Here is a 25762-nt window from a genome sequence, read left to right on the forward strand (position 1 = left end):
AACTGCCATCATTTGGTTTACCTACCATTTCTGCATAAGTGAGTTGCAAGCTTCTTCTCTTCAAGATGCACCACCAATGCAGAGTACCTCAGGCTCTGTCCTATCTCCTATCCTCTTTATTCTGTACATAAACTGCCTACCCTAAATCACAAATAATCCTATCCCTAGCACTGCAGATGAGTACTGTAAAAATAATCATAATTTAAAATTATGAATATTTTTACAAATTGTCTATGTTAATACATTATTAGTTTTGGTTTCATAACACATATTGTCAGCACTTGTGATGTGCCCATTACTGATGTTATTTTGTCAAAATGAAATGTAAAGCATTTAAAAAATGTATGTACCTACTGAATTTTGGATAGTTGTGTTACTTTCAGAAATTTTATTGTAGTTTAAAATTATCTAGAGTTGTGTTTTGAAAAGACATTCTCATTATGTTAATGGAGACATGCCAGCTATTATACCAAACTTCTTGCTTGCCATCATGGAGTGTGCATGCTCGTTGAGGAGTTGGATGCATAATTAACAGCTGACAGAGAGAGCGTTCGGTACTGAGGTAACACACACACACACACACACACACACACACACACACAAAAAAAAAAAGTGAGCTAATGGAAGTTTAAGAATGCAGACTGGAGGAATTTTGTTCTCTTGAAGTTTATTTAGTTTTTAGGTGACCGTCTGAAGAATATTAATAGTAGATTCCGAAAAGGAATAGTAGAACTGTGAGTCTTTAAACTGGAGGAGTTGAGACTGTCAACAAATGTTTAGTTTATAAAAGAAGATATTGCAGTGTATGTTCTACAGGAATGTTCAAGGAAATTTTGATTGGAAAGTTTCATTTGTCTTAAGGACGCCAGATATACTTATTATTTCTACTGGAAAAAGCGATGGAATTAGCACATCTTAGAGATGTTGTTTATAAAGTAGTAGAAACTTTTTTCTCTGGTACAAAAATGAGTAAATTGTGTGTCAAGAGGTAAGAAATACTTCGGTGAGACAGGAGGAATAATATTGTCTGCTATATAAGGTTGATAAGAAAGGATCCTATGGAAAAGAAGAAGAGAATTTTATATTTTCGGAAAAGACCCTAACAAGGAAATTGACAATGAACATTTTTGTTATTGTGAAAACAAGGTGTTTTGAGTCTGGTAGACGTAATTAAGTATATGTTAAGCAATCTAGTAATAGAATGAGTCAGAAAATGGGTGATTTTAATATTTTTGGATAAGAACATCTCCAAAGTGTAGATTTATTTTAGAAGACCTTGGATCCAGTATTTTGTAGTTATCTACTTGATTTAAAGTGTATATATTGTTTTAGTTTTATTAAATGCTTATATTTTTTGTATTTGGTCTTGAGTCAGTGATTTTCCAGATTCTTTTCTTTTAGAAAAAAGAAACAGTTAAAAGTCATTGCACCAATCGGAATTGAACCCTTGCGTATAACACTCGGAATAAAAAAAAAACAATCTTTATAGAGATAATCTCAAAACAAATGGCAATTAATAATTTCTTCTCTAATTCAGAGATTCTTCTCTAAACAGGTACTCTCCATTCGTCCCAGGTGTCAAGATCATCTATAGTTAGTGCCTTTAAATTTGGTCTACATACTATCCTTCAATGGGGTGAGGATAATCTGATCACGTTCAATGCCACTAAAACTCAGTCTTGCCTCTTCTCTCGCAAAATAAATCTTAGTTCACATTCCCTTACCCTTGGTAATATACAAATTGCCAACATACAATCAGATCTCTCTCTGCTTGGACTCACATCTATCTCTAGTCTCTTTTGGCACAAGCCTATCCATCAATAATTTCTCAACATCCAAAACACCAGGCATTCTCTTTTGTTGATGATGTTATTTTACATTCAATCAACTCTATAAATCTAAGGATGGGTGGATTTAAATATCTTAACTATATTTAAATCCACCCATCCTTAGAATAATGCTCACATGTTTGGGGTGGAGTACCTAAAACTTCTTGATGTTGTTCAGAGGAGAGCAATTCAGCTCACGATGATTCCTCTCTTACAGATTCGCTTCAACCTCTATCTCTCACACACAATGTTTCAGCTCTATCTGTTTTACAGATACTTCAATGGTCACTGCTCCATTGACCTGGTAACCATCATTCCTCCACTTTATGTTGCACCTGTTAATACAAGAGCAGCAACTGCCCAGCACCTCTTCCCCCCCCCCCCCACTCTTTACTGTACAGCTGTAAACACTGTAAACTTGCTTTTCAGTTTCCTCTTTTATGCCACTACCTCTGTCCTCTGGAACAGCCTTCTTCAACAACCTGCAATTCTTCAAAATAAATGTCAGTAAATTTCTGAGTCCTCACCTACATCCCAGACATAGCACTGATGTGCATCTTGTCGTTAGACCTCTCATGTATGGAATCACTATATATATATATATATATAAAAAGAATAATAATTAATTTCTATGAGCACCTTTAATAACAACAAGAGCAAACTGTGTGTCAGCTGTTGTTCTTAATAAGTAAGATTAATTTCAGTGATATGATATAAATCATATCACTGAAAATTTATGAGCAGGATATAAAATCTTTATAAACAAATATGATGACATTCATTAGAGTAAAGAAATAACGAAAAATGACTAAAATTGCAAACATGACACAACTAAAACTAAAATTTAAAAAAAAAAAAAAAAAAAATCAAGAAAATATCACTGACCAGAAACTTCAGGTTTGAAAGAAACATTTCATGATAACAAAAATGGGTTTTCTCATCCTGTGGATCGGCAATAGTATATAGCATATTACATGTCAGGCACTGTTTAGGTCCTATTTCTTTCTGTCCAGCATCAATAATCAGTTGTTCTTTCTTGTCATATTTAAAATTGCCCTTTCTAAGCAATCTTAGTTGGGCTGAACTTGATTTCATCATCCTACATTAAATATATATAAACACACATGCATTTTAACTCAGCTGCTATATATTTTCATTTTGTATCATCTCTGGAGTATATATATATATATTCATTGTCATATGTGTTATTCTGTAATTCCAGAGGAATTAAAGAAATAACCATCATGGATTACCATAAATAATCTAAAATTATAGTGAAACAGGGGATTGTAATGTTACTTTCTGTTATTTTATCTATTGTTATCACTCTAGTGCCTTCTAAGATTATCTATAAACTAGTTCTCTGGGGCCGTTCCCTTTCCGGACTCTGACAAAATTTGTTTGATTTGCTGCACCAGCCAGAGCCTAAGAACAGAAATTTCTTGTCCTAGGGAAGTTTCCCAGAATTAAGTGTCACCAAGATTTGTAAAGTAAATTAGGAAGCTATAGATATCTTAACTTTGCAGTCATGGCCTATTAACTCTAGAACTGTTTGTATATTCCCCTTACACGTAGATCCGAAATTTAATGATTGGTTGAAGTCAGTCTCATGCTTAGATCACACACAGGCTTACATAAGAAAACATATTTATTATATGGCTAAAAGGATTACAATATATTAGATACAATACGAGGTTAGCATTCTACCTCAAGCAAAGCAATACTAAAGGAATGATCTAAATCACACGCACAACGTTCACACTTTAGGCATATAATTCGCTATTATATACAATTCATCTACTAATAATTAGCATATTATTCACATACAATTTGGTACGCATATGGTACAAGAATAGGAACTAGAATAGTGTCGAACTTATGAATTATTATCAAACAATCCCTTTATAATAATTTTGGAACCATACAATACTTGGGTTCTCAGACTACTAGTATAATAAGGTTGGTTACAGGCAAATTCACTGAAAAACAATTAATCGAATGCAATTCATCGAAAAAGCAATTCGCCGAACGACAATTTAACGAATGGCAATTCATCGAAAAAACAATTCACCTAAAATTTTTCGATGAATTCTTTCATAATTCATCGAAAAGTCATTTTTCTTGCAAACTATTGTTGAAAATGTTCAGTAACAATGCGGTACGTTACCCATGATACAGACAACATATGGAAGTGAGCATTAAAACGTAATAATTATTTTCTTGCATTTTATAACATTTAATGTAAGTGTACATCCTGCTTCATTGTACAGTTAGCGATTTATCTGTAGGGAAGACAGGAGTACCACATGCACTTATCTCCCGAATAACCTCGAAAACACGTAATGCAGTTAATAAGGGGAGGAATAGGCTAAAAAATTCGTCCTACCAAATTTTGTCACAATAAGTCTAGTCGATTGAAATTAAAAATTTCATTAAATTTGATCCATCCAGAGCGAAATTGCTAATATCATTTAGGAACTTCTTTACGGAAATGTCATGATAAAAGATATCCATTACGAACTAAAACTGAACCGTGCATTCAGCTTCTTGTTCTGAAAACTTCTGCAAATTCTACTAAGTTTGCGAGTTATTTGGACACTTTTCTTTGTAGCCCCAAATATAGCTGGAAACTGGAACAGTTTCCAGCTATATTTGGGGCTACAAAAAAATGTCAAACTGGAACAGTTTGACATTTTTTTGTAAAAGTTTCAAATACGGAATCCAAATAAAATTTTTTCATTAATAAATGTAATAAATAAATAAATTTACTGAACGTAAGTTAGTAGGCCAAATACTGAGATGACTAGGCTTATCCTCCTGGAAGTAGGCAAATCGGACAAGAAAGACAATAAGAACCCCTATTGTTCTGTAATTATTCCTTAGTAAAGCAGCATTGCTATACCAACAATCATTATATTGAGGAGGATGAGGGAAAATAGTATTAATCATTAATATTACTACTACTACTACTACTAATAATAATAAATTGATTCTTTGATGTAAATATTTTTCACAATATAATAATAAAATATACAGGAATTCAGAGTAAAAATATTGGAAAACTTGAAAAAAATTCATTCCTGAAGATTTTTCAATCATGTTTTTTATTTATTTATTCTTGTTTCTGTTATTCCTCAATGACAGGAGTGACACGTGCACTTATCTCCCGAATAACCTCGAAAGCAAGTAATTGCAGTTAATAAGGGAAGGAATAGGCTAAGAATACTAATGAGTATATGTGTGGGTATATTTCTGGGTTTTGAGGAGGTGATCGGTGCAGTTTGTTAAAAAAAAAAAATAAAGATTAAAATATTCTCTAGAAAAGGAAAATAATAAAGTAAGGAATGATGAATAAAGAGTCTTAAAAACAAACCTGTAAACCTTTTAGAATCATACTCATTTGGTGTTATATTTAGATGAGCAGCGGTTGGAAGTCTTATTCGACTTTTGAAGGATGCCAGTGGTCGGCAGATCACAGTTAGAAAACACAGTGCTAAAGGAAATTGGAATTGGGTTGAGTTGTTTTGAATTAAGGAAGAAGCAACTGGCCTTAAATCCCTGCGTGTTTTTCCAATTCGGTTCGCTTGTTTTTCAGCAAGAAAAAAACCAAGTTTCAGAGAGGAAAAACCTTCCATTCTCGTATGAGACAGGCTAACTCACCTTCAGGTTAAACGCCCTGATAAAGGCACTTGACATCCTTGATAAACGTAGGATGCTATAAATTCTAAATGCTGCTATTTAGAATTTATGATCAGAGATGTTGAAGCCTAGATTAATATCATGGCTTTTAAGATGTCATTAAAAGAGTTTTTTTTTAAGGGGAAGGGGCGGAAAAATATGCTACTGCACGTGGCGACAAAATTTCTAGGGCTGGCCCTGGGGCCAGTCCTGGTGAATATGATGTTTGAGGTAGATATTGAAATCCCAAGTTGTATATTGTCTGTTGGATTTCATAAGCAGGTGCATTGTCCTGCAAAAGCCAAATGCCTCTGCTTATTTTCTCGCACTGTTTTTCCTTTAGTACCCCCTTCAATTCCTTCAGGAAAGGTGAAACTGTTACAGCAGAGCTGCTGTAACAGTTTCACCTTTCTTGAGGTAAGGTAAGGTAAGGATTACATCATCCATATCCTAAAAGACAATGGCAAGAACTTTCCCTGCTGACTGTTTGGTTCGAAACTTCTTTGGCCATGGAGAACCTTGGTATCTCCACTCCATTGACTGTTGTTTGTTCTCTGGGTCATAGTGACGAAGCCATGTTTCATCAACGGTTAGAATATGAGCTAAAAATTTTCACGAGGATGAAATCCCTTTATGAAATGTTCTTTTAACATCTCAACTATATCCGACTCAGTGGATATCATTCACTGCAACCAGTATGCCCTGCCAAAAAATCGCTTTCCGAACGAAGTAGGATAAATAGTAGGATAATAAAAAGATATATACCTCTCAAAATAATCCAAAACAAACAAACAAAAAAAAAATTGCACACAAAAAAATTGAAGGTTTTTCCACATGCCTTATAATTCATTTTTCGGTGAACTGTATTTTCGATGAATTGTTGTTTTTTGATCAATTGCGTTTCGATGAATTGTCTTTCCGATTAACTGCTCATTGGTGAATTGCTTTTTCGGGGAATTGTCTTTCGATGAATTGCTTTTTTGATTAATTGTTGTTCAATAAACTGATTTTCGATGAATTGTCTTTCGGTAAACTGTTTTTCGATGAACTCTCCGGATACCAATAAGGTTAGAGAGTCCCTGAACATGTATTATCATTAAAGTTCTCCTTCCTTCAGCCAGGTTCTTATTTCTTCCCTTTCACAAAAATCTTATCATTATAAAGCAAGAAAAGTCACACTACTTTACCACTCTGCAGTGTTGACGTTGGGAACCTTTTGTCCGTCCTTTGTTATGGGATATCACCGCTGCTGCAAACTGCTACCACGTGGAGGTCACGTGCTCGTTTTAAAATGGCCACTCTTTCTTGCTGGACATTCGCTTATCACGTAAGTCGCTACCGCTTAACTTGATCCTCTTCAAAGGGGATTCTTTTGCTGTCTTTCATCGGCACAGTTTCACCGATGGCCCACATTTGGGATCTGCCGTCGTCTTGTGCATAGCCTTGCATTAGTCAGCCACGGGAGAGTTGATACTGGTCATCGCCGTCTGCACGAGGGAAAGAGGAACAGAAAAAATGGGGGATACCATACCTGTGTAATCGTATTTATCCCCCTTTCCATGCTGGAATCTTATTCACCAGAGCTTCCCTATTCGTCCTGACGAGGTGATGTCATTCCGCCGCCTTACGGTGTCTGCTCCTTTCGGGGAACGCGTGCCCCTTCGCCTTCTATGAATACCCTAGCTTCAGGCGCTATGTCACCGATGGTGGTTAGCAACCTTTGGACTTTTGTTGGCAGTACGTTTACTTTCTTGCATAGGACACAGTTTTAATACTAATATTTAAAATAATATTATACATAATCCAAACATATTATTTCAATAGTATAGTTTCAGATGACATATTCAAATTTCAGACTTATTATGTCATTTTCTATGTTAAACATGACATGTTTTCTGATAAAATGCACTTGATTGCTAGGAACACAAGTATGTTCTTATTCAGTGTTGTGCTTCCCGTTAGAATTTGTATGAGTGACTCTTTTGTTGAAAGAGTTCCCCATTCAAGATTAATAAAACAGTAGTAATGTTCCTACTTTGCATATCAGAAACATTCATCACAAATACCAAGAACTAGACTAAACTCTAACAGAAAGAAATACTGAATTAACAGTAATGACAAAAAAAAAAAAAAAGCATATGAAATGGCTAATCATATCTGTATCTATAGCAATGTTAAAAATAAAGAGCAACAGCAAGAGTATTGATTTTTTATTCATAAATCAATTTAGAAAAATATTGTACATTAATACTGGAGCAAAAAGAATTCTATAATTAAGATTATAAATAATTCCTGACTACTATTGATCTCTATGAACCATAGGAAGGAAGAGAAGAACATGATGTCCCTTCTATTCAGATTTACAAAAAAAAAGCCAAAAAAGGATTATCTTGTAATGATGAAGATTTCAATGACAGAGTAGAGAGCATTCCTTCTTGCTCAGTCTCCTCATGTCTGAGGACTCATGACCCTAGTCACAATGTCTCTCCATTTCTTTCTGTCTTTTGTTGCAGCAGTGGACAACTCCAAAGTCTAGTGATCTTTTTAATCTGGTCCAACCATCTTGGTCTTCCTCTTTTTTTTTTTTTTTTTGTCATTCTACTTTTCCCTGGATGATAAGTTTTTCCAGGTTGTCAATTTCACGTCTTGAAAAAACATGAGTGAAATATTTGAGAATTTTTTCATTTACAATGTCACATAGTCACCTCTTGATTTTTAGTTGACTTATTATACTTTCATTAGACCTCTTGTCCATCCAGGAGACTCTTGACATCCTCATCCAGCACCACATCTTGTCCATATTTTTTTTACTGAGTGTCCAAGATTCAGCACAATAAATGAAAATCGAAAACGCCAAGCTACTGACCAGTCTTGATTTAGTGGTGATAGAAATGTTTCTGTGTTTCCATAATTTCTGCAATTGCACCATTGCTGACCTTACCATGGTAATTCTTTTAATTTCTGATTGATGTCTACTCTTGGTGCTTATTAGAGCTCGAAGGTAAATGAATTCATCCACCTTCTCGAAGCCAATGTCTTTAGGTGGGAAATTGTGGGCAAAATTGTCATTTTCATCTATGGCCATGTATATTGTTTTATCACAGTTAATTCTTAAACCATATTTCAAGCTTTCCCATTCAACTCTTTTAATCAGAGACTCCAGTTCTCCTTTGCTGTTAGCAATAAGAGATATTGTCAGCATAACCTAAGATTATTTATCTTTTTGCAACCAACTGAGAAACCACTATCGTGTCTGTTAAGTCCTTTCTCATAATGCATTCTCCATAAAGATTGTATAGATCCGGGGAGAGTATGCGTCCTTGTCTCCCACCTTTCTCGATGTTGAACCAGTGAGATGTTTTTCCATCCATCTTCACTGCAGTCTGATTCCTCTCGTAGAGTTGTTTTAAAAGATGTGTCATGTGTTCTGGGATGCCCATTTTACTTAGTACTTTCCACAGGTCCTCCCATCTGACACAGTCAAATGCTTTGGTGTAATCAATGAAGCACATTCCATGTGGTATAAACATAAGAGAAAACAAAAGCAGACACAGAGAGATTTCTCTACATGTAATATCTTATAAATTACTAACATGTTTCTGATGCATAAAAATTACCCTAAATTTACTTGAGAGACAAGAAACCTAATATGTATAATAGACTATATAAACAGGAAAACAGAGAACATGAAACTAGATAACAGAGTATTTAGAGGAGTAGAAATAGAATCAGATCATTATTTATTACAAAGTAAATTGAGAATATTCCCAAGATGATTTAAAATTAAATTGCTGGCCTGGTTGGATGAGTGGTTAGCATACCTGCTCTCTGACCAACAGGCAGTGGATTCAAATCCTGCCATGGATGTTTGTGATTTTCTTTAGGTGGCAAATGAATTTCATCACCCGATGTGAGACCACCGCCTGCTTACTGGAGACCTGAAGTGGCTTGAAAAAGTCCATTGTTTAGTCTCTAGAGCAGGGTTTCCAGGCAATGTAAAGAAGAAATTAAAAAAATATAAGAATAGGAGAAAACAAATCCTTATTACTCACCCACAGTACAAAATGTACTATAGGTTTGCAGACACCCTTTCATGGGTGGAAGCAACATAAAAAAAAAAATAAATAATCATAATACTAATCCTGAGGAATCTTTTATGACTAAAGATAATTAAAACATGGATTTAAGTTTACTTGAAAGAGAATGGAATAACTGAAAAACCATATTAACAAATTATAATAAAAATCATAATGAAACTTGTTCCTGCACTTTCTGAAGGATAAATTTTCTATTCTTTTGTATTCAGGTACTTAGAATTCTTTACTCATTCAGCCGCTTGTATCATGGACAGAGAGAGAGAGGTCTCTGTAAGTACATTTAGAGAAGTGTATTTAATCCAACATACCTATATTTCATGACGAGAATCTCATCATATCATTAAAGTGAATACACAAAAAAGTATTGATGGTTACATGAAGCGAGAGTGGAATGACAACAGATGTTACAGAGTGCTTCTGTTCTACCAATCTCCAGTCAGTCACATGATACTATTAAGTACAGATATGAAAAAGATAGTTCATTTCTCTCAATATAATGTTTGAAATACTTCAGTTACAACTTTGATTGCCTATGACAGACTGATCAAACTTCAGTACACTTACAGTACATGCTAGCTTATTTAATGGTATACTGATTTGCAACACAGCTGATTCCAAAACATTCTCTCTCTCCGACTTATAATGACTTCTCTGTAGCACTTTTGTTTTCTTCCATTTGGTATGAAGGGGTATCTATGACATAGTCTGCTAAACATAACTTGCCATAACTATAATGCCAAATGTATTTTTTATGTTCTCCAAGATCTTCCCAACTGTCCATAGTAAGCCAAGTCACAAGAACAGGGCACTTCATATACTCCTGGACGTGATAAAGAAGAGACTTTGTCCTTAGGTGAATGGACGAGAGTTGTTCATTTGACATATGATTTAAATATGGTGCATAGCTGATATTTATTAAGCACTCTAGCTATCTTTCCAGATGTGCCTTGAATGTATGAAATGTATTTGCTGTAGTTTTGTGTAATAGGCAATAGAGGAGATTTCTGGGCATATAGTATTTTTTTTATTCTATGGTGGATTATAGCCAATGGTTAAGAAGGTGTGATGCAAGTGAGTTCAGTGGTAAAAGCATTGTCACTGGAACAGATATTGTAATAATAAAAGCAGATAAAGGTAATGCAATTATGGTGATGAGTAACAGAATATTAAAATAAAAATGCACATACATTTACAAGATCAGGCTACATATCTAATCATAGATTGTGATCCTACTAACTCTCAAAAGAATAAAGTTCACAAATTATTGAAGAAATTCACTTCCTGGCCAAAAGAAACGGTTAACAAACTCAAGCCTTTTCATGTTAAAACACCCAGAATACATGGAGCATCAAAAATTCCCAAACAAGTTTCACCTCTATGCCCAATTATGGACAGTATAAATAGTTCCATATATAAACTTGTTAAACATTTAGCTAAATTACTACTCCCCTCCCACACACCCCACAAATAATTCTTCATCCTTCATTAAAAATTCTGTTCGCCTAAAAAGTATATTAGCAAACCAAATCTTAAAAAGTTCAGACATAATAATTTGTTGAGATAATTCTTCACTATTTATGAATGTACCGTTAACTGTAACCACTGATTTGCTAAATTCACATTTCCTCCCAGATATATTTCAATCATTTAAATTTACAGTACATGCAGGTTATTTTGCATGGAAGGGGAATAGATACAAACAACTAGATAGGACAGCAATGTCCCCCCCCCCTCTCTATTTAGCCAATTTCTACATAGAACACTAAGAAAACGGAACTATGAATGCAGCCACTCTCAAACCAGTGGTTTGGCTAGGTTGATTATGTGAATTTCAGGGATATATGAGGAGGTTGTTGGTTGCTGATGTTTTTGCAAAAGTCTCCCTGAGAGTGTCTGAAATTGTGCATCTATTTTGCTCAGGACTGAAGAAGTGGTGAGTAGAATATCTGCCCTTCAATTTATGGATTTTGTCTCAAACTTCTTAGGAAAAAAATGATGTCATCAAATTCCACTCCATCCAGAATACCAGCATTTTTACATTTCAGTTTCCTCTGGGGAATGGGGAGAGCAGAGGTATCATCCTATTTATTAGTGGATCTAGAGGTATGTCATTTATTCTTTGGGGTGCATGATCCATTATTTTTCTAGCTAGCAAGGTTTAATGTAGTGGAATCATTTTTGGTATATGCCTCCAGAAGTGAGGTCATATTAATATTTTTTCTGATCTGTTCTATGATTTATTCACAATCTCTACTGAGAATGTGAGTAAATGACCATTTAGGGATGATGTAATTGTGAAAAACTCTTTATCTAAGGGACAGTCATGCACTTAATGTCCCTTAGATAAAGTTTTTTTTAACTGTTACAATCTCAGTGTAACAGAGTTTTACTATCAGATACAGTATGTTCTACCTGGTCTTGATCTTTTTGAATCTCCTTTTCATCCTACTACCTTTGGCAGTATACTAGATGTTCTCTCTCACAATTAGTGCATTTGGATATTTTGCACTTAGCTTTATTTTCATGCTCTTTACTGCCACACTGGGCAGAGATAACAGACTCACATCAGGAAGTCCGAGTGTTCCTGCATTCTAATATTTAAAGTACAAAGGGTTTTGGATGTACAGCCAAACAGGGCACTTTCACTGATGTTGGTGGTTTTCAGGCATTAAATGTGAAGCTGACATTCCTGGTTGGTACTAGGATACAATCTAGTACTAGATACTAGGATACTATATATGAGAATTCTTATGGATGTCACTCCTTGATCTTTTAATTTGGAGCAATTCTCCTTATTTGGAACATTGAGGTGGTCTGATATTACTCCTTAAGAAACGTTCAGAGTTTTGTGGTGGAATTACTGTGATTGGTATAACTCCATGAACGGGAATATACTAATCGTATACAGGGACTAATAACTTTGCATCAATTACCTTAGTATCCGTTAATGCAAGGCACATATCCTTATGGACATGTATAATGCCATGCATTATGGGAAGGACCACTACCAAGACTGGTTACATTTACTGAAGTCTCATCAGTGGGAGCCAGACCGTTTGCATGTGAAGTATCTTCATGACTGGGTTACTTGTGGCCCAGTTGTGAAGCAAACTTTGTTTGCTTACACTTGGATAAAGGATGAAACCAAGAATATAATTTCTTGGCATCTTTAATTTATAGTACGACCAAGTGAAAAAACTTTCAACAGGTACACACTCAGGGTCCACCACATTTGGGTATGGGCCTCTAAGAGCTCCCTAAAAATACAGAATAGAGCAATCGGAATGATTAATAACTCATCTCTTACCAATTCACTCTACCCACTTTTACACAGGTGTTTGGTGTTTCTGCAATACGTATGTTCCATAAATATTTCCATGGCAATCATGGTCACTTTCCCATGAAATAGCATCAATAATTCCTCCACTCTACTAATCTGTTGGAATACATGCAAGTGACACCCAACATCCTGTCACAGTACAACTTGAAACACACACACTTCACAAGCAATACTAGATATAGGCTTTTAAATCAAACGTAAACAAGTTTCTCCTTTCGCAGCCCAGTGATACTAATGGACTATAGGTTGACTAACCAACCTATCATGTATAGGTTCAATATTATTAAAAACAAATAAACAAAAAAATTATTGTTTACAGATTTTCAAAAACACTGATAGAGAAGGCAGGTTTTTCCTATGAACAGAGGTAATAGCTGGTGATGTATTCAGTAACTTAAGATTGTTTGTAATCATGTCATAATAACAATGTCTTATACATAATTACATACTTTATAAAATCATGTCTATATGAAATGAATAAGTCAATAGTTTTTTCAGAATTCATAACAGGTTTCTAAATATATATTGCAGTACTTCACAATTAAAATCAGATATTGTGAAAATCCATGAAGAACTGTTACAGACATAAGGGAGATGTCGTGCACAATGACAAAAATTCATTGTGCGGTCAGGGATTGTCTGAGTGAGCAAGTCTGATACTACATACCCAGAAAAAAGAAAGCATTGTAGAAGGAATATAAACACAAAAGGTGTTCAGCAGACTTGTGAGCTAAAGCACAAACAAGAAGGATAACAAGTATGGTAAGAAAGGGTAAATCAGATTTTGAGAGAAAATGAGCTAAGAAGGCCAAAGTAAATCCAAAAACGTTTTTTCACTATGTAGCAAATAAGAGAAAGAATGCATATGAAAAGATAACTTTACTTAGTGCTAATCGTAGCATAAGAAGCTACATTCATTCCATGTAGCTTCTTAAGCCATGGCACTGCTCCAAGTTAGCTCTTAAGTTTGTCATAATCGCCACCTTTGAAGTTCCACATAAACCACTTCTTGACTGAAAATTCCACATGTTGAGCAATCTCACAGGACAAGACTGCATGGTCACTTTCCCTGATTGGAGGTAGAGTTGCTACTGCAGTTAGATAGATCTTCTGATGCTATTACCAGATCCAACACTCTCAAATCCCTGGTCCCATCTGTCATGTGCTGTTTCAGGTAATTATCCCTCAGTAACTGTATATATTCCATTTCCATTTTGACATGTGATATTTCTTCTTCCAATCTATATTCCCATAGTTGAAGTCTCCCATGATAATTACTTGGTCTGCATCATTGTGCTAATCTGCTGATGAATGTCATCCACATTTTTTTCTTGACTCCCCCAGGTCTATAGCAGCAACCAACAATATATTTTGTCCCACTGGCCTCTATATCATGCCAGACAGCCTCAAATGAACCATTTCCTCAGATTTACAGTCTTCCTTATTTTTGCTGGTTGAAGTTCTTCAGCTATCATTAATAGTACCCCTGCCCTAATTCCTCTATCTTCTCTGAAAATACAATATCCGTTATATTTTATCCCTGTAACTACATCATTCTCTGACAACCAGGCTCGCTGATGATAATGCTAAAAATTCCTCTCCTCTATTTCTGATACTTCAGGCATTCATGTAGGCCCACACTTATCTTTAAATGTCATTACCTGTCCATCCAGGTTTGAAACCTCGGAAATTGTACCCAGCTCTTCACAATCATTCCTGCATTCATACTAGCCTACCACAGGGGTGGATATTTCTTCACAGTCATTCCTGCACTCAAAATCATTTGTCAGGTATATTAATTAATAACTTTTATTTATTTTTATTATTACATGACACTTCTATGAAGTTCCAGGTTTCATGATGGGAAACCTACAGCACATTATGTAGACAATAGATTATGCTTATATAATCCACTGTCTATACTGCATAATTTAGAATTATTTGAAACAGAGCTGGCTGAACTTCAAGAAAATAGACAAAAAAAAAAAAAACCTCTAGATTCTGATAAATTAAAAATGCCACTATACAAGAATGCTTTCACAAAATGCACATTTTTATGATTAACTGCAATAATTCCTTAGGTTTTTTTTTTCTTTTTTTCTTTTTTTTTTTTTCGGGGGGGGGGGGGGGGGTGGAATCAAACAAACACATAAAAAAATTCAGTTAAAATTAGTTGAATTTTAAAGAAAAAAACTGCACCTTTTTGGGAGAATGCTTTTTGGTTTTGGAAAATAGGCCATATGAAAAAGAGGATAACATTTTGGGTTTTCACCTAGAATAAATTCAATATTAATATAAATATTAGTTTACTCTTTAGCAAAATGTTGCATATTAATAACAGTTTAACTTATGCCTTAACTAACACAATGGAAAAATATGACTATTTCTGAAATTACAAAAACAAACAAGATTTGTTGAGGCTAATTTTTATATACATGAATGACCTGGTTTAGCAAAGAATGCATTATTACCTATATATCTTCCAGTTTCATTTTATTTTAATTGATAACAAAAAAGGCATATGAATGATAAGAGATTACATGTAGGGGAAAAAAAAATTATATATTGTGTGTGTGTATGTATATATATATGAATAAAATGTAGTGTATATATATATATATATATATATATATATATATATATATAATGTAAAGCCCCTAAACTCTTGGGATATACTCAATAAATACAGAGTCCGTCAAAAAAATGTATACATACTTTAACAGTGTCACCTGTGGACTGTTTTCGAAGTTGGATTGAATTACGGTAGCAATGTGTAGTATGATGTTCTCTCAAAGGATGTCGTTATTCACATGAACACTACCATCATCACGTAACCGGTGGGACAGTCAAACAATTGTTGTTTGAGGAATGCAAGACCATTTTAAAGTGGTATTTCAAATTCCAGAATGTTGTTGAAGTTCAACAACAGAGGCATGAGTTTGCAACACAACCTCCAACACTCCTGACAACTGCATGCATTCGTGATAAGTTTGAGACCCGTGGAACCATGTGCGATGTGTACAAGGGAAGATCCAGGAGGCCTCACACAGCAACAAGTCCTGCTTCATCGACTATGGTGTTGAAACAGTTTACACGCTTGCCACAGAAGTCTACAAGACAATGTGCACGTGAGACAGGAATTAACATTGCAAGCATACAGCACGTTCTTAAAGCAGCTAAATGGAAAGGTTACAACCCAAGATTATTACATGCAATGAATGAAGACGATCCTGATCGAAGAATGTGATATTGTGAGTGGTTTCAACACATAGCAGATGAGAGTGAGGAGTTTGTGAGGAAGATGATCTGGTTTGATGAAGCACAATTTAAGTTTAATGGAACAGTGAATCGACATAATTGTGTTTACTGGACTCAAGAAAATCCAGTTGTTCATGTGGACAAGGCAGTCAATTTACCAGAGCTCAATGTCTGGTGTGGATTGTCATTTAGGGGTTTATTAGGACCATTCTTCTTTGAAGGTACTGTTACTGGTCAAGTGTACCTAGACATGCTACGCACATCCATTTTACCTGCCATTCATGCACTTCATGGGAAGGATCAATTTCTCTTCCAACAAGATGGTGCACTACCACCGAGACATGAGAGCTTACCTTGATGAGAGTTTGTGGGGTCAATGGATAGGACGAAGAGGTGCAGTTGAGTTCCCCCCCCCCCCATTCTCCTGATTTAACACACTTGGACTTCTACCTATGGGGAACTCTTAAGGATGTAGTGTATTGTAGAAAACCAGCTACACTGGTGGCTCTTTGAAAAGAAACTGAAACAACATGCACGGCAATCCCACTGAACACTGGCCAATGTTGCCCAAGTAGTAGTTCACTGTAATAATAAGCCTGGATGCTGATGGTAACCACTTTGAGCACCTTGTGTAACTGTAGAAGTCAAAGGTAACTTGTATTCATCCCTTGATGTCTGTATAAATTTAGTATTACAATTTTTATACAGGTTTTTCTTTAGCTGAAGTGTGTATACATTTTTTTGATGGACTCTATATATATATATGGCTTCAATTTCAACTTCAGCAATATCTATTTCCATCTCATATTAACAAAAATCCACATATTCGCTTCTTAGGAGAAACCCAACTATCAGCTGAATAAAACTAATCACACTGCTCAGCTATCTATCATATTCAGATGAAATGTTTCCACCTGGCAGGTTAAATACATGCAATAACTTCACTATGATATCTCGTGGCAGAGCATGCAACCTAGAATCTCCTTCATTTTTATTTTTTTGGCTAAAAATCACCTTACCTTGTTTATCAAGTTGGTTTGCCCTACTGTTCATCTGTTCAGACAGTAGTTTGAACATTTTGATTTCATTTCTTTAAATGACAACAATGTTTCATTTAATTTTCATAATAGTTAAGTAATTTTAATCAAATCCCTCAATGTGGGCATTGGATCACTCTCACTGAGATCGAACATCCTGCCACGTTTGCCATGCAGTGCAACCTGTGGACATCGGAAAAGCAGAATACTGGTAGCCTTTGCATTATTTTGGTCTCTGCTTCAGCAAGAAAGGCAGTCCTTGCTAGGATCAATTGCTATGGGCTTGTTGCAGTAAGTCTCCTTCTGCATGGTCCTGAGAGAGGGACCAGGGATTGTTGAAGTGTTGGTATAGCATCCAGGGTAACCTTGTTTTTCCCCTTCTGAGCAGGTATCAACATGTGGCTCCTTGGTGGGCAGAGATCTCTGGGGTGGAACTAAAACAAATCCCTTTAAGCCTGAATTCATCATTCTCAAACTTTCCATTCCAGGGTCTCACACACTCAAATACAGATTTCATAGATACATCATCTGATAATAGAAATAAGAAATGAAAGAAACATCTGACATGCATATAATATGTATCATTGTTTCTTATCATCCATATAACAGGTGTAAAGCTAAAAGGGTAAATGCCATCCTTTATATTCAAAAGTGGATTCAGAAGGATTGATTTCATCAACTTCTGGTTGATGCAATTAGAACATGCAGATTGAGATGGTTTGGACATGTGGAAATAACGGGTTAGGAGAGAATGGATAAACAGGCATTCGAGATGAAGCCTGATAGAAAGCAACCTAGAGATACTGTGGGTGCCTTGAGAGGATAATATCCTAAAAGACTTAGCTGAGATGGGAATTCAGGACTGAAATGAAAACGCTCAAGACGGAAAGGAATGAAAGAAGTTGGAATATACACCAAAGGCTCTTAGAGGGCTCACCATGCTAAAGAAGAAGATGACTATGTAGTGCCTAATACGGAGAACCATTTATTACTGTATATCAAATAGAGGAAATCATGGTTCTCTAGTTAATTACAGTATGCTGAGTATAGCTAAGAGGGTATTCTCACTGCATATGTGAAGAGGGGATAGACAGAAACTGGAACTGTTAATGTGAAGGTAAGATATGACAATAGACACTTCTTGTTTCCATTATATAAACAGGGAAGTGGTGGTGTTTCACAGGTGATAATTTTATTTTATTTTTTTAAATATTAATCCCCTACATGAGGTCTCAAGATTGATAACATGACAGTGCCATGTATGGACAAGTGATTAGAGAGGGAAAAAGGAATCTGTTGAAGAGAGAGAGAGGGGTTGTATTCATTGGGAAAAAATCATATGGGAAAGACTGTTCCAAAGGACAGGAGTATACTGGATAAAGGAAGAGGATGAGAAGTTGGTTCGGTGGGAAAAAATCATATGGGAAAGACTGTTCCAAAGGACAGGAGTATACAGTTCCACTCCACTCAGTGAGTGGAGTGGAACTGTATGTGGATGGTGTCCATGTTTGTACATGATTAGAGGAAAATGGAGGTATGGTGGTGGTGGCCAGTTTTTCAGAAATACTTGAAACAGAGCAATTATGGGGAAGAGATTGGAGGGAGTCAGGAGAGGAGGATCATCTATTAAGTGAATAGCTCCTTCTGGATACAATCAAGACAGAAAGGAATGAAAGGTTTTCGGTGAGGGACCCGAGATTTGGGAACACATTAGGAATTGAGAAAAACAGAAGTACTGTTCAGAACAAAAAAGTATACCAATCTTTTTTGGAGGCTGAATAGGTTATGAACAAGATGTGTTAATGCTAAGACAAGATAGATGTGAAAGTCAAACACCAGAGAACTGATCTCAGTTGGCAAGCAGATATTATCAAAAGTGAGGGAGAGTAAGGCATGGTCTTTCTTCCAAGAACTAAAACGACTGTGTATTGGTACCATTAAAATTCACTAAACTATCTACACTCCATCTGATAATGGCTAGGAGATCAGAATTTAAAACATTGGTCATAGAAAACTTGAAGATTAAGTCTGAGCACTATAAAGATTTTATAAATGAAGAGGAATAGTATATTCATCAGAAAACTCTAAATAGAATTGGACAATAGTGAGAGAAGATCACTGATGAATGGGAGAAAGAATGCAAGTAGAAGCATAGAGCTTGGGGTACTCTAGCAATGATAGAAAAATCAAATGAGATGGAACTATTCACCATAATAAGTAATGAATGATCAGAGAGGATGCTGGCAATCTGCTCAAAGGATAGGAGAGAGAGACCATAAGGCTATGACGTCAGGCTCAATCAAATCCCTTGGAAATATCAAGAGCAACCATATGAGTTTCTCCAAATCCTTCTGTGGCCTGTGTGCAAAGGCAGATAAGGTTAGAGAGGAGATCAGCTGCAGAATGAGAATTGCAGAATCCATATTCGTGATCACTAATTAACCGAGTCTCGAGATAATGAGAACAGGTAATATAATGTCAGTCTTCAACAAACTAGACAGTTTTTGTTGAAGACCTTGCATTGCTTCCTATGGCTTTTACACTATGCAGATGTGCATACGCCTGGCTCTTTCAACACATCTATTGTTAATGTGCTGGAATAGAAAACTATGCTTGCACTTTTGAACTGTTCACCCAAGAGAAAGAGTTAAACTGTGATTTCTTTTTCAGTAGGTGGCATCACTGCCACTTTGATACTCTTAGCAGTTTACTACTAAAATTCTGTTCCAGATAATTTTTCTCATGTGATTAAAAAATGCAGCAAAATATTTAAAACAATATTACAGAATGATGTAATCATTCAGATTATCTATATACTTACCTGGAGTTAGTTCCTTCTGAGTAGAATATTTTTTAGTAAGAATATCATCTGCTCTATTTTCTATATCCTTAGTGGCTATTTGGAAATTTATTTCATTTTGCATTTCTGAACTATTCTGCACTTTTAAAATATTCAACTTCCCATGATGTATAGTATTTGTATCTCTTGGATGTACATTAAAAGCCTTATTGGCAGTAATTTGGTTGTCTTTTAACTGAGGAGCACTTGAATAGGCATCTTCAGAAACAATCTCTTTGTTAGTATTATATTTATTTTCCTTGGAATCAGGACTGAACATATTTGGTTCCAAACTAGTGTCTGGAACAGGATAAAGCAGAGTGTTCTGTTTAGGAATAGAGTCCAATCCAGAAATCAGTTTAGAATTTTGTTTGGATTTATACAACACAGCTGCAACTCCAGATTTGAATTCTCGATGGAATTCCTTTCTCCATGCTTCACATGTCAGTACCTTTTTTAGTTCACTTCCGCTTCTAGAGGTAAAGAATTTATTGGATGAATTCAGTGAGTTCTCCATAACAGTACTAGAAGATAACTTTATTATAACAGGTGTAGTATTGGATGTAATCTCTCCATGAACAGCATTTGACATTCCATTCTTTGAGAAACATTTCAATTTACTTTTACCTACCATGTTATTTTTAGGATATTTAGATATAGCTTTAAGTTTTAATTTCCTTTTTCTGATAATCTTTTGTTTCATTTCAAAAGAACTAGAAATTTTACTCAAACCCAATTTTTTTCTTTCTAAAGGATTGAAATATGGCCTTTTTTTACAATAAAAGTTTGAAACAGAAAGTTTTAAATTTTGTTCGATGGCAGCATCTACATTTTCATCTCCGGAGAAAAGGTCTAATTCATCAAGAAAGGTCAAATCATTTTCTAGGTTTCTTAAAGGATGCTTAGTTTTCACCAGTCCACAATCTTCATCTCTGAAATAGGATAAAAATTTTATTAAATCCCTGTTAAGAGAAACAATTAAACTTGCAAAAATATGATAAGAAAATGAAATACACCTGAAGTAATTTCTATCTATCCTAGAAGTTCCAAAACTTTCTAAATTTTATCTTATATGTAAAGCATAATTTGTCTGTAATTATTACAATTGTTCTGCTTAATAATAATAATAAACACTCATATTTGTCAAGTTTTTACAATTTTTACAAGAATTAAAATGTCTTTTTGCATACTATAAAAATTATAAAAGTTTAATGTATGCTTCACAGACAGCAAAAACTTTTCCCACCTAAGTTTTTTTCAGAATATTAGCATTTACTTTCTGTTTTGATGCAGGCTTGGAATTCTTTTCATGAAAAGTACACATAAGATGCCTGTCTTTGTTCAACAAGCAGCATCTAAAAAAGTACTATTATGAGCACTGGCAAATATGCCAATGTCTACAGTTTTCACAGCAAGTTTCCATGAACAAAGGGAAAAAATACACACACAAAGATTCCTTACAGCCCTCATCACACATGGTCCTCAATCCTCAGTGAATTAAATGGACCTTTCAAGACATGTACTAAAACCAAGTAAAAATACTGGAAAAAAACAAAGAAATGAACATCTCAAAAAACTAATTCTTCATGAGCTATCAATAATTCTGGTTAAAAGACTTATACATTGGATATTCATAACTATGTCATTTATGTACTTCCTTTAGAATATGATCCTAACAATACATAGATCAGAACACTTCACAGGCTCTTTAAAAAAAGGGCACCTCTTGGCATGAGGAAGTCAAAAATAAACTAAAACTGTATAACTCTAGTTCCATGGACATATGGCCTAGCAAAAATTCCATAAACAAAATGTCCCATTATAGAAGGCATTGATTCTCCTATGTACAAATTATTATTATTATTATTCGTGAAACCTCCAAGGAGTCCAAAGACTCATCGCGGGAAAATACCCACTGTACAACTCTCTGTCTCCACTACTACCAATCAACTACATCAGCGCAATCTACCACCCCCAACCACCACAAATATTTTTTGTCTGAAAATTGCGTGTGTTCTGAAGGGCCGATTTGCCTGTATGCGGGATGAAAAACCCGAGTTTCCAGGAGAAAAAAACCCTGCTACCTCCGCATGATATCGACTAATTCACCTTCAATTAAAAAAGTCCATATAAAGATTCATCCCATCATGATGGGAATCGAACCCAGGCCTTTTCCAATCGAAAGGTGCAATGTACCATCGTTCTTCCAATTGCGCTACGGAGGCAATTAGTCAAATATTTAGCCCAAGTGCTCTCACAATATACTGGCAACACTCCTTCCTCCTCAGCCTACTTTGAAGCCACTACAGAAAACCTTACACTCCAACAAACTGACATAATGGCCAATTTTGATTTTTCTTCTCTATTCACGAATCTCCCACTCAAAGATGCCCTAGATCTTATCCAAGCTAAATTTCCTCCTAATATCTCAGCCCAGTTTCAGTTCCCCATGAACTCTGGTTATTTTGTTTGGCAAGGAAAAATTCTGCAAACAGAAGGGGGGGGGGTAGGGACAGCCATGGGTTCTTCACTTTCTCTACTCCTGGCCAACTTCTTCATGGAGACTTTTGAAGAAAAAGCCTTAAACTCTGTCCCACATAAAACCCACTGTTTGGCTATGCTATGCAGACGATGTATTCATCTACATAGTCGAGAGTCCAGGCCATTTGGCCTGGATACGCTCAGAATTTTCTTAACTCATCTAAACAATCAACATTCCAGGATCCAGTTTACTTTAGAACAGGAAAACAAGAACAACAGTCTCCTCTTCCTAACCACTCTGATTACATACCACCCTGATGGATCCCTGGCATTCTCTGTTTACAGAAAATCTACACACACTGGTAGATACATTCACCAACAGTCGCTCACCCCTCCCAACAATGCAGGATTATAAAAACCCTATATAACAGGGTAAAATTAATCACTTCTAATAGCAGTGCCTTAACTACTGAACTTGACTACATTCTCAACACTTTCTTAGACAATGGCTACGACCCCCCCACAAAATATTAAACCCCGTAAATTCCAACTCCCTTCCCTGGGCCCTGCAGAGCAGGGATTACACAAATATTAATCATTCCATATATATCGGGGCACAACTGAAAAATTGACAAAAATCCTATAGAAATACAACCTTAAAACAACTTACAGACCATATAAAAAATTGGCAAGCCTTATCCGATCCACCAAAGACCAGCCACATTTCCTAGACCTATTTGGTGTCTACTAGGTCCCTTACAATTGCAAACTGTCCTACTACAGCCAATATCAGAATTTCTGAATGCATGGACTACACCCATTTTCACCATTAAGCTGCTTTGGACTTGCTGACCATGCTTTGGACACCCACGGGATATGCTGGAAGAAGGCCACTCTTTTGCACCATAACAAATACTAATATGAGAGACTATTCTTGGAATCTGCCTCAGCCCTGAGAAACTTTCCAAACCTCGACAAATTTGAGTGCATGAAACTGCCTCAAATTTAAGAAGCACTCATCCATAGTTCTTCAGCCCAATGGCCAAGACCACCCAATTTAGCTCACTAGGGAAGTGCCATTTAGGATTCCAGGCACGAATTTGGTTGCATTTCTTCAGCCTCATTTATCCAGCAATAGCGCATGCATGCACATATCATTACGTTGTGATCCCTGATGATGGTACTGTAATGTTGCTGAAATAAAGGAAGTATCAATTAAAGTGATTATAATTAATATTTAGTATACATTGCAATTTCCTAAAAAATAACAGCTATGAGCTAACAATAATTTAATGAAATTGAGGTATAACAATGATTATACTTCAACACATCATTTACACCTTTTGTGCAATAGAGCAACAAGAAAAAAATTTATGATTACTGCAGCAAATTAAAACTGTTTCAGAGTGGATACTTTGTCAAAAGAAAATATTAAGGCCAGAAGATGAAAGAACTCCATCAAATAATATAAAATAAAATACATAAACATTAATATCTGAAATTAAGAAAAAAAAAGTGATTTAAAAAAAAAAAGCTGTTCCTGATTTATTGCCATAAAATCTAAGAAATGTGCATTTCTACTCTTAGCAAACATTTAATCAATTCTGACATACACTGTTACAGAACAATATGAAACTGGATATCCAGAAAATTAAATTATCAGAAATACTCATAACCATCCAATCAAACTATTTAGTTTCCTTCACCAGTCACAAAAAGTACAGTGATCAGCAACACTATTTTTATTTAGTCTGTATTTTTTAATTTTGCTTTTTTTTTAAAATATGTAACTGATAATGGCATCTTCTGTTTAATTTTTTTTATTTATTTAAAAAAGACTCATAATCCTTAAAGATTTTGAGATTCACAAAAGTAAAAGAGAATAACTATGATTTTCTATTTGACTCAACATTTCGTTATCTATGTCAATGACATCATCAGGACTTTAAGAAGGATTAACTAAACAAATCATTATTATATGTCAATAAGTATAAAAACAATATTAAGCTTGAATAACTACTTTCACGGAGATAGCAAGATCCACAGTGACCCCTTTCATCAATAAATTAAAAAATATACGCATAGCGTAAACATCAAACACTGAATCAATTACTGAACTGATTTTTGATCCTTTTCTTTTATTCCTTCTACTTCTGTTCTTTGGAATAGTCTTCCCCATACTGTTTTCCCCACCTCTAACATCTATGTGTAAACTGTGCGTGTTACTATTTCTTGCTATTTATAAAGACTGCTTGGTTACTGCGCATTTGAAATACCGTTATTCTAATTAGCAGTGCATGATTTCTCTCTCGTAATCTTTCTTGCTTATACTATTGTGTACTATGTTTATCTACCTTTCACACTATGAGTCTTATGCCTATGGATACTAGAAAATTTATTTTACTGAGACTGCACCACTAATATCTTTTAATTGGCATAAAACTCAGTAATACGGCCGGTTGATTTCTCTCTCTCTTTCTCTAACACAAATTCCTTCAGTAAAACTTTACACAAACAGTCGTGGTCTATTTGCACTTAACTATACGTTTCGGCTATCTCACTTGGTTTCCTGCTCACAAGTCCGATATTTTTTTTTAGGAACAGTGCAGTGTAAAATAAACAATCAGGCGGCACTCTATAGACATATAATTAAAACACATTTATTTACATTTAAAATAAAGTATATTAAATAAGTGATAGGGAGGTTACTCTTCTCTCTCTACCTATCCTTTTGGTATAAAGAAACAAACTTTCTCTTTTCAATATTAAATGACTAAACAATATATTTACTCTGTTACTTCTCTGCTTAAGAAAACCAAATTGCCTAGACTAATTTACTCATGAAGAGATTAACTAGCTATGGCAAGTTATCTTACAATTAAAATTCCAGTTAACAACTCAGAGGACTCAAGAGATTAGCTAGTTATGGCAAGTTATCTTACAATTTATATTCCAGTTAACAACAAATCAGAGGACTCTCTTATAGATATTTCTTATTACTATTTCTTATCAGTCCATCTATGATATAATGCCTAGATTACAAAAAGAATGCACATTAAAGGTTGGACACACGGAGGCTCTTTGTCATGACACCTTCCATAGGTCCTGCATCAAAGTCTCTGTGATTTTTCTTTCATCTCAGGCCTTGCTTCAGGGGGTGTTTCATCAGTGTATTAGTGGTTTTTGGCCTGCAATTTCCCTGG

The 25762-nt window shown here is 35.2% G+C and overlaps 1 protein-coding gene across 3 annotated transcripts in view; it reads right to left on the reverse strand.

Annotated features, from left to right (window-relative positions):
- LOC150095211 (uncharacterized) overlaps window positions 1–25762 on the reverse strand; it is an 84492-nt gene that overhangs the window by 48327 nt on the left and 10403 nt on the right. For all 3 annotated transcript variants that reach the window (XM_090410482.1, XM_090410481.1, XM_090410483.1), the window contains exons 3-5: window positions 20061–21010; window positions 15144–15216; window positions 2715–2928 (exon numbers count right to left, since the gene is read on the reverse strand). In XM_090410482.1, coding sequence (XP_090266608.1) covers window positions 2715–2928; window positions 15144–15216; window positions 20061–21010 — 1237 coding nt within the window. The remainder of the gene's footprint in view (window positions 1–2714; window positions 2929–15143; window positions 15217–20060; window positions 21011–25762) is intronic.

This window comes from Typopeltis vanoorti, chromosome 20 (genome assembly GCF_054136105.1).
Source record: "Typopeltis vanoorti isolate ZY-2024b chromosome 20, IOZ_Tvanoo_1.0, whole genome shotgun sequence".
Lineage (NCBI taxonomy): Eukaryota > Metazoa > Arthropoda > Arachnida > Uropygi > Thelyphonidae > Typopeltis > Typopeltis vanoorti.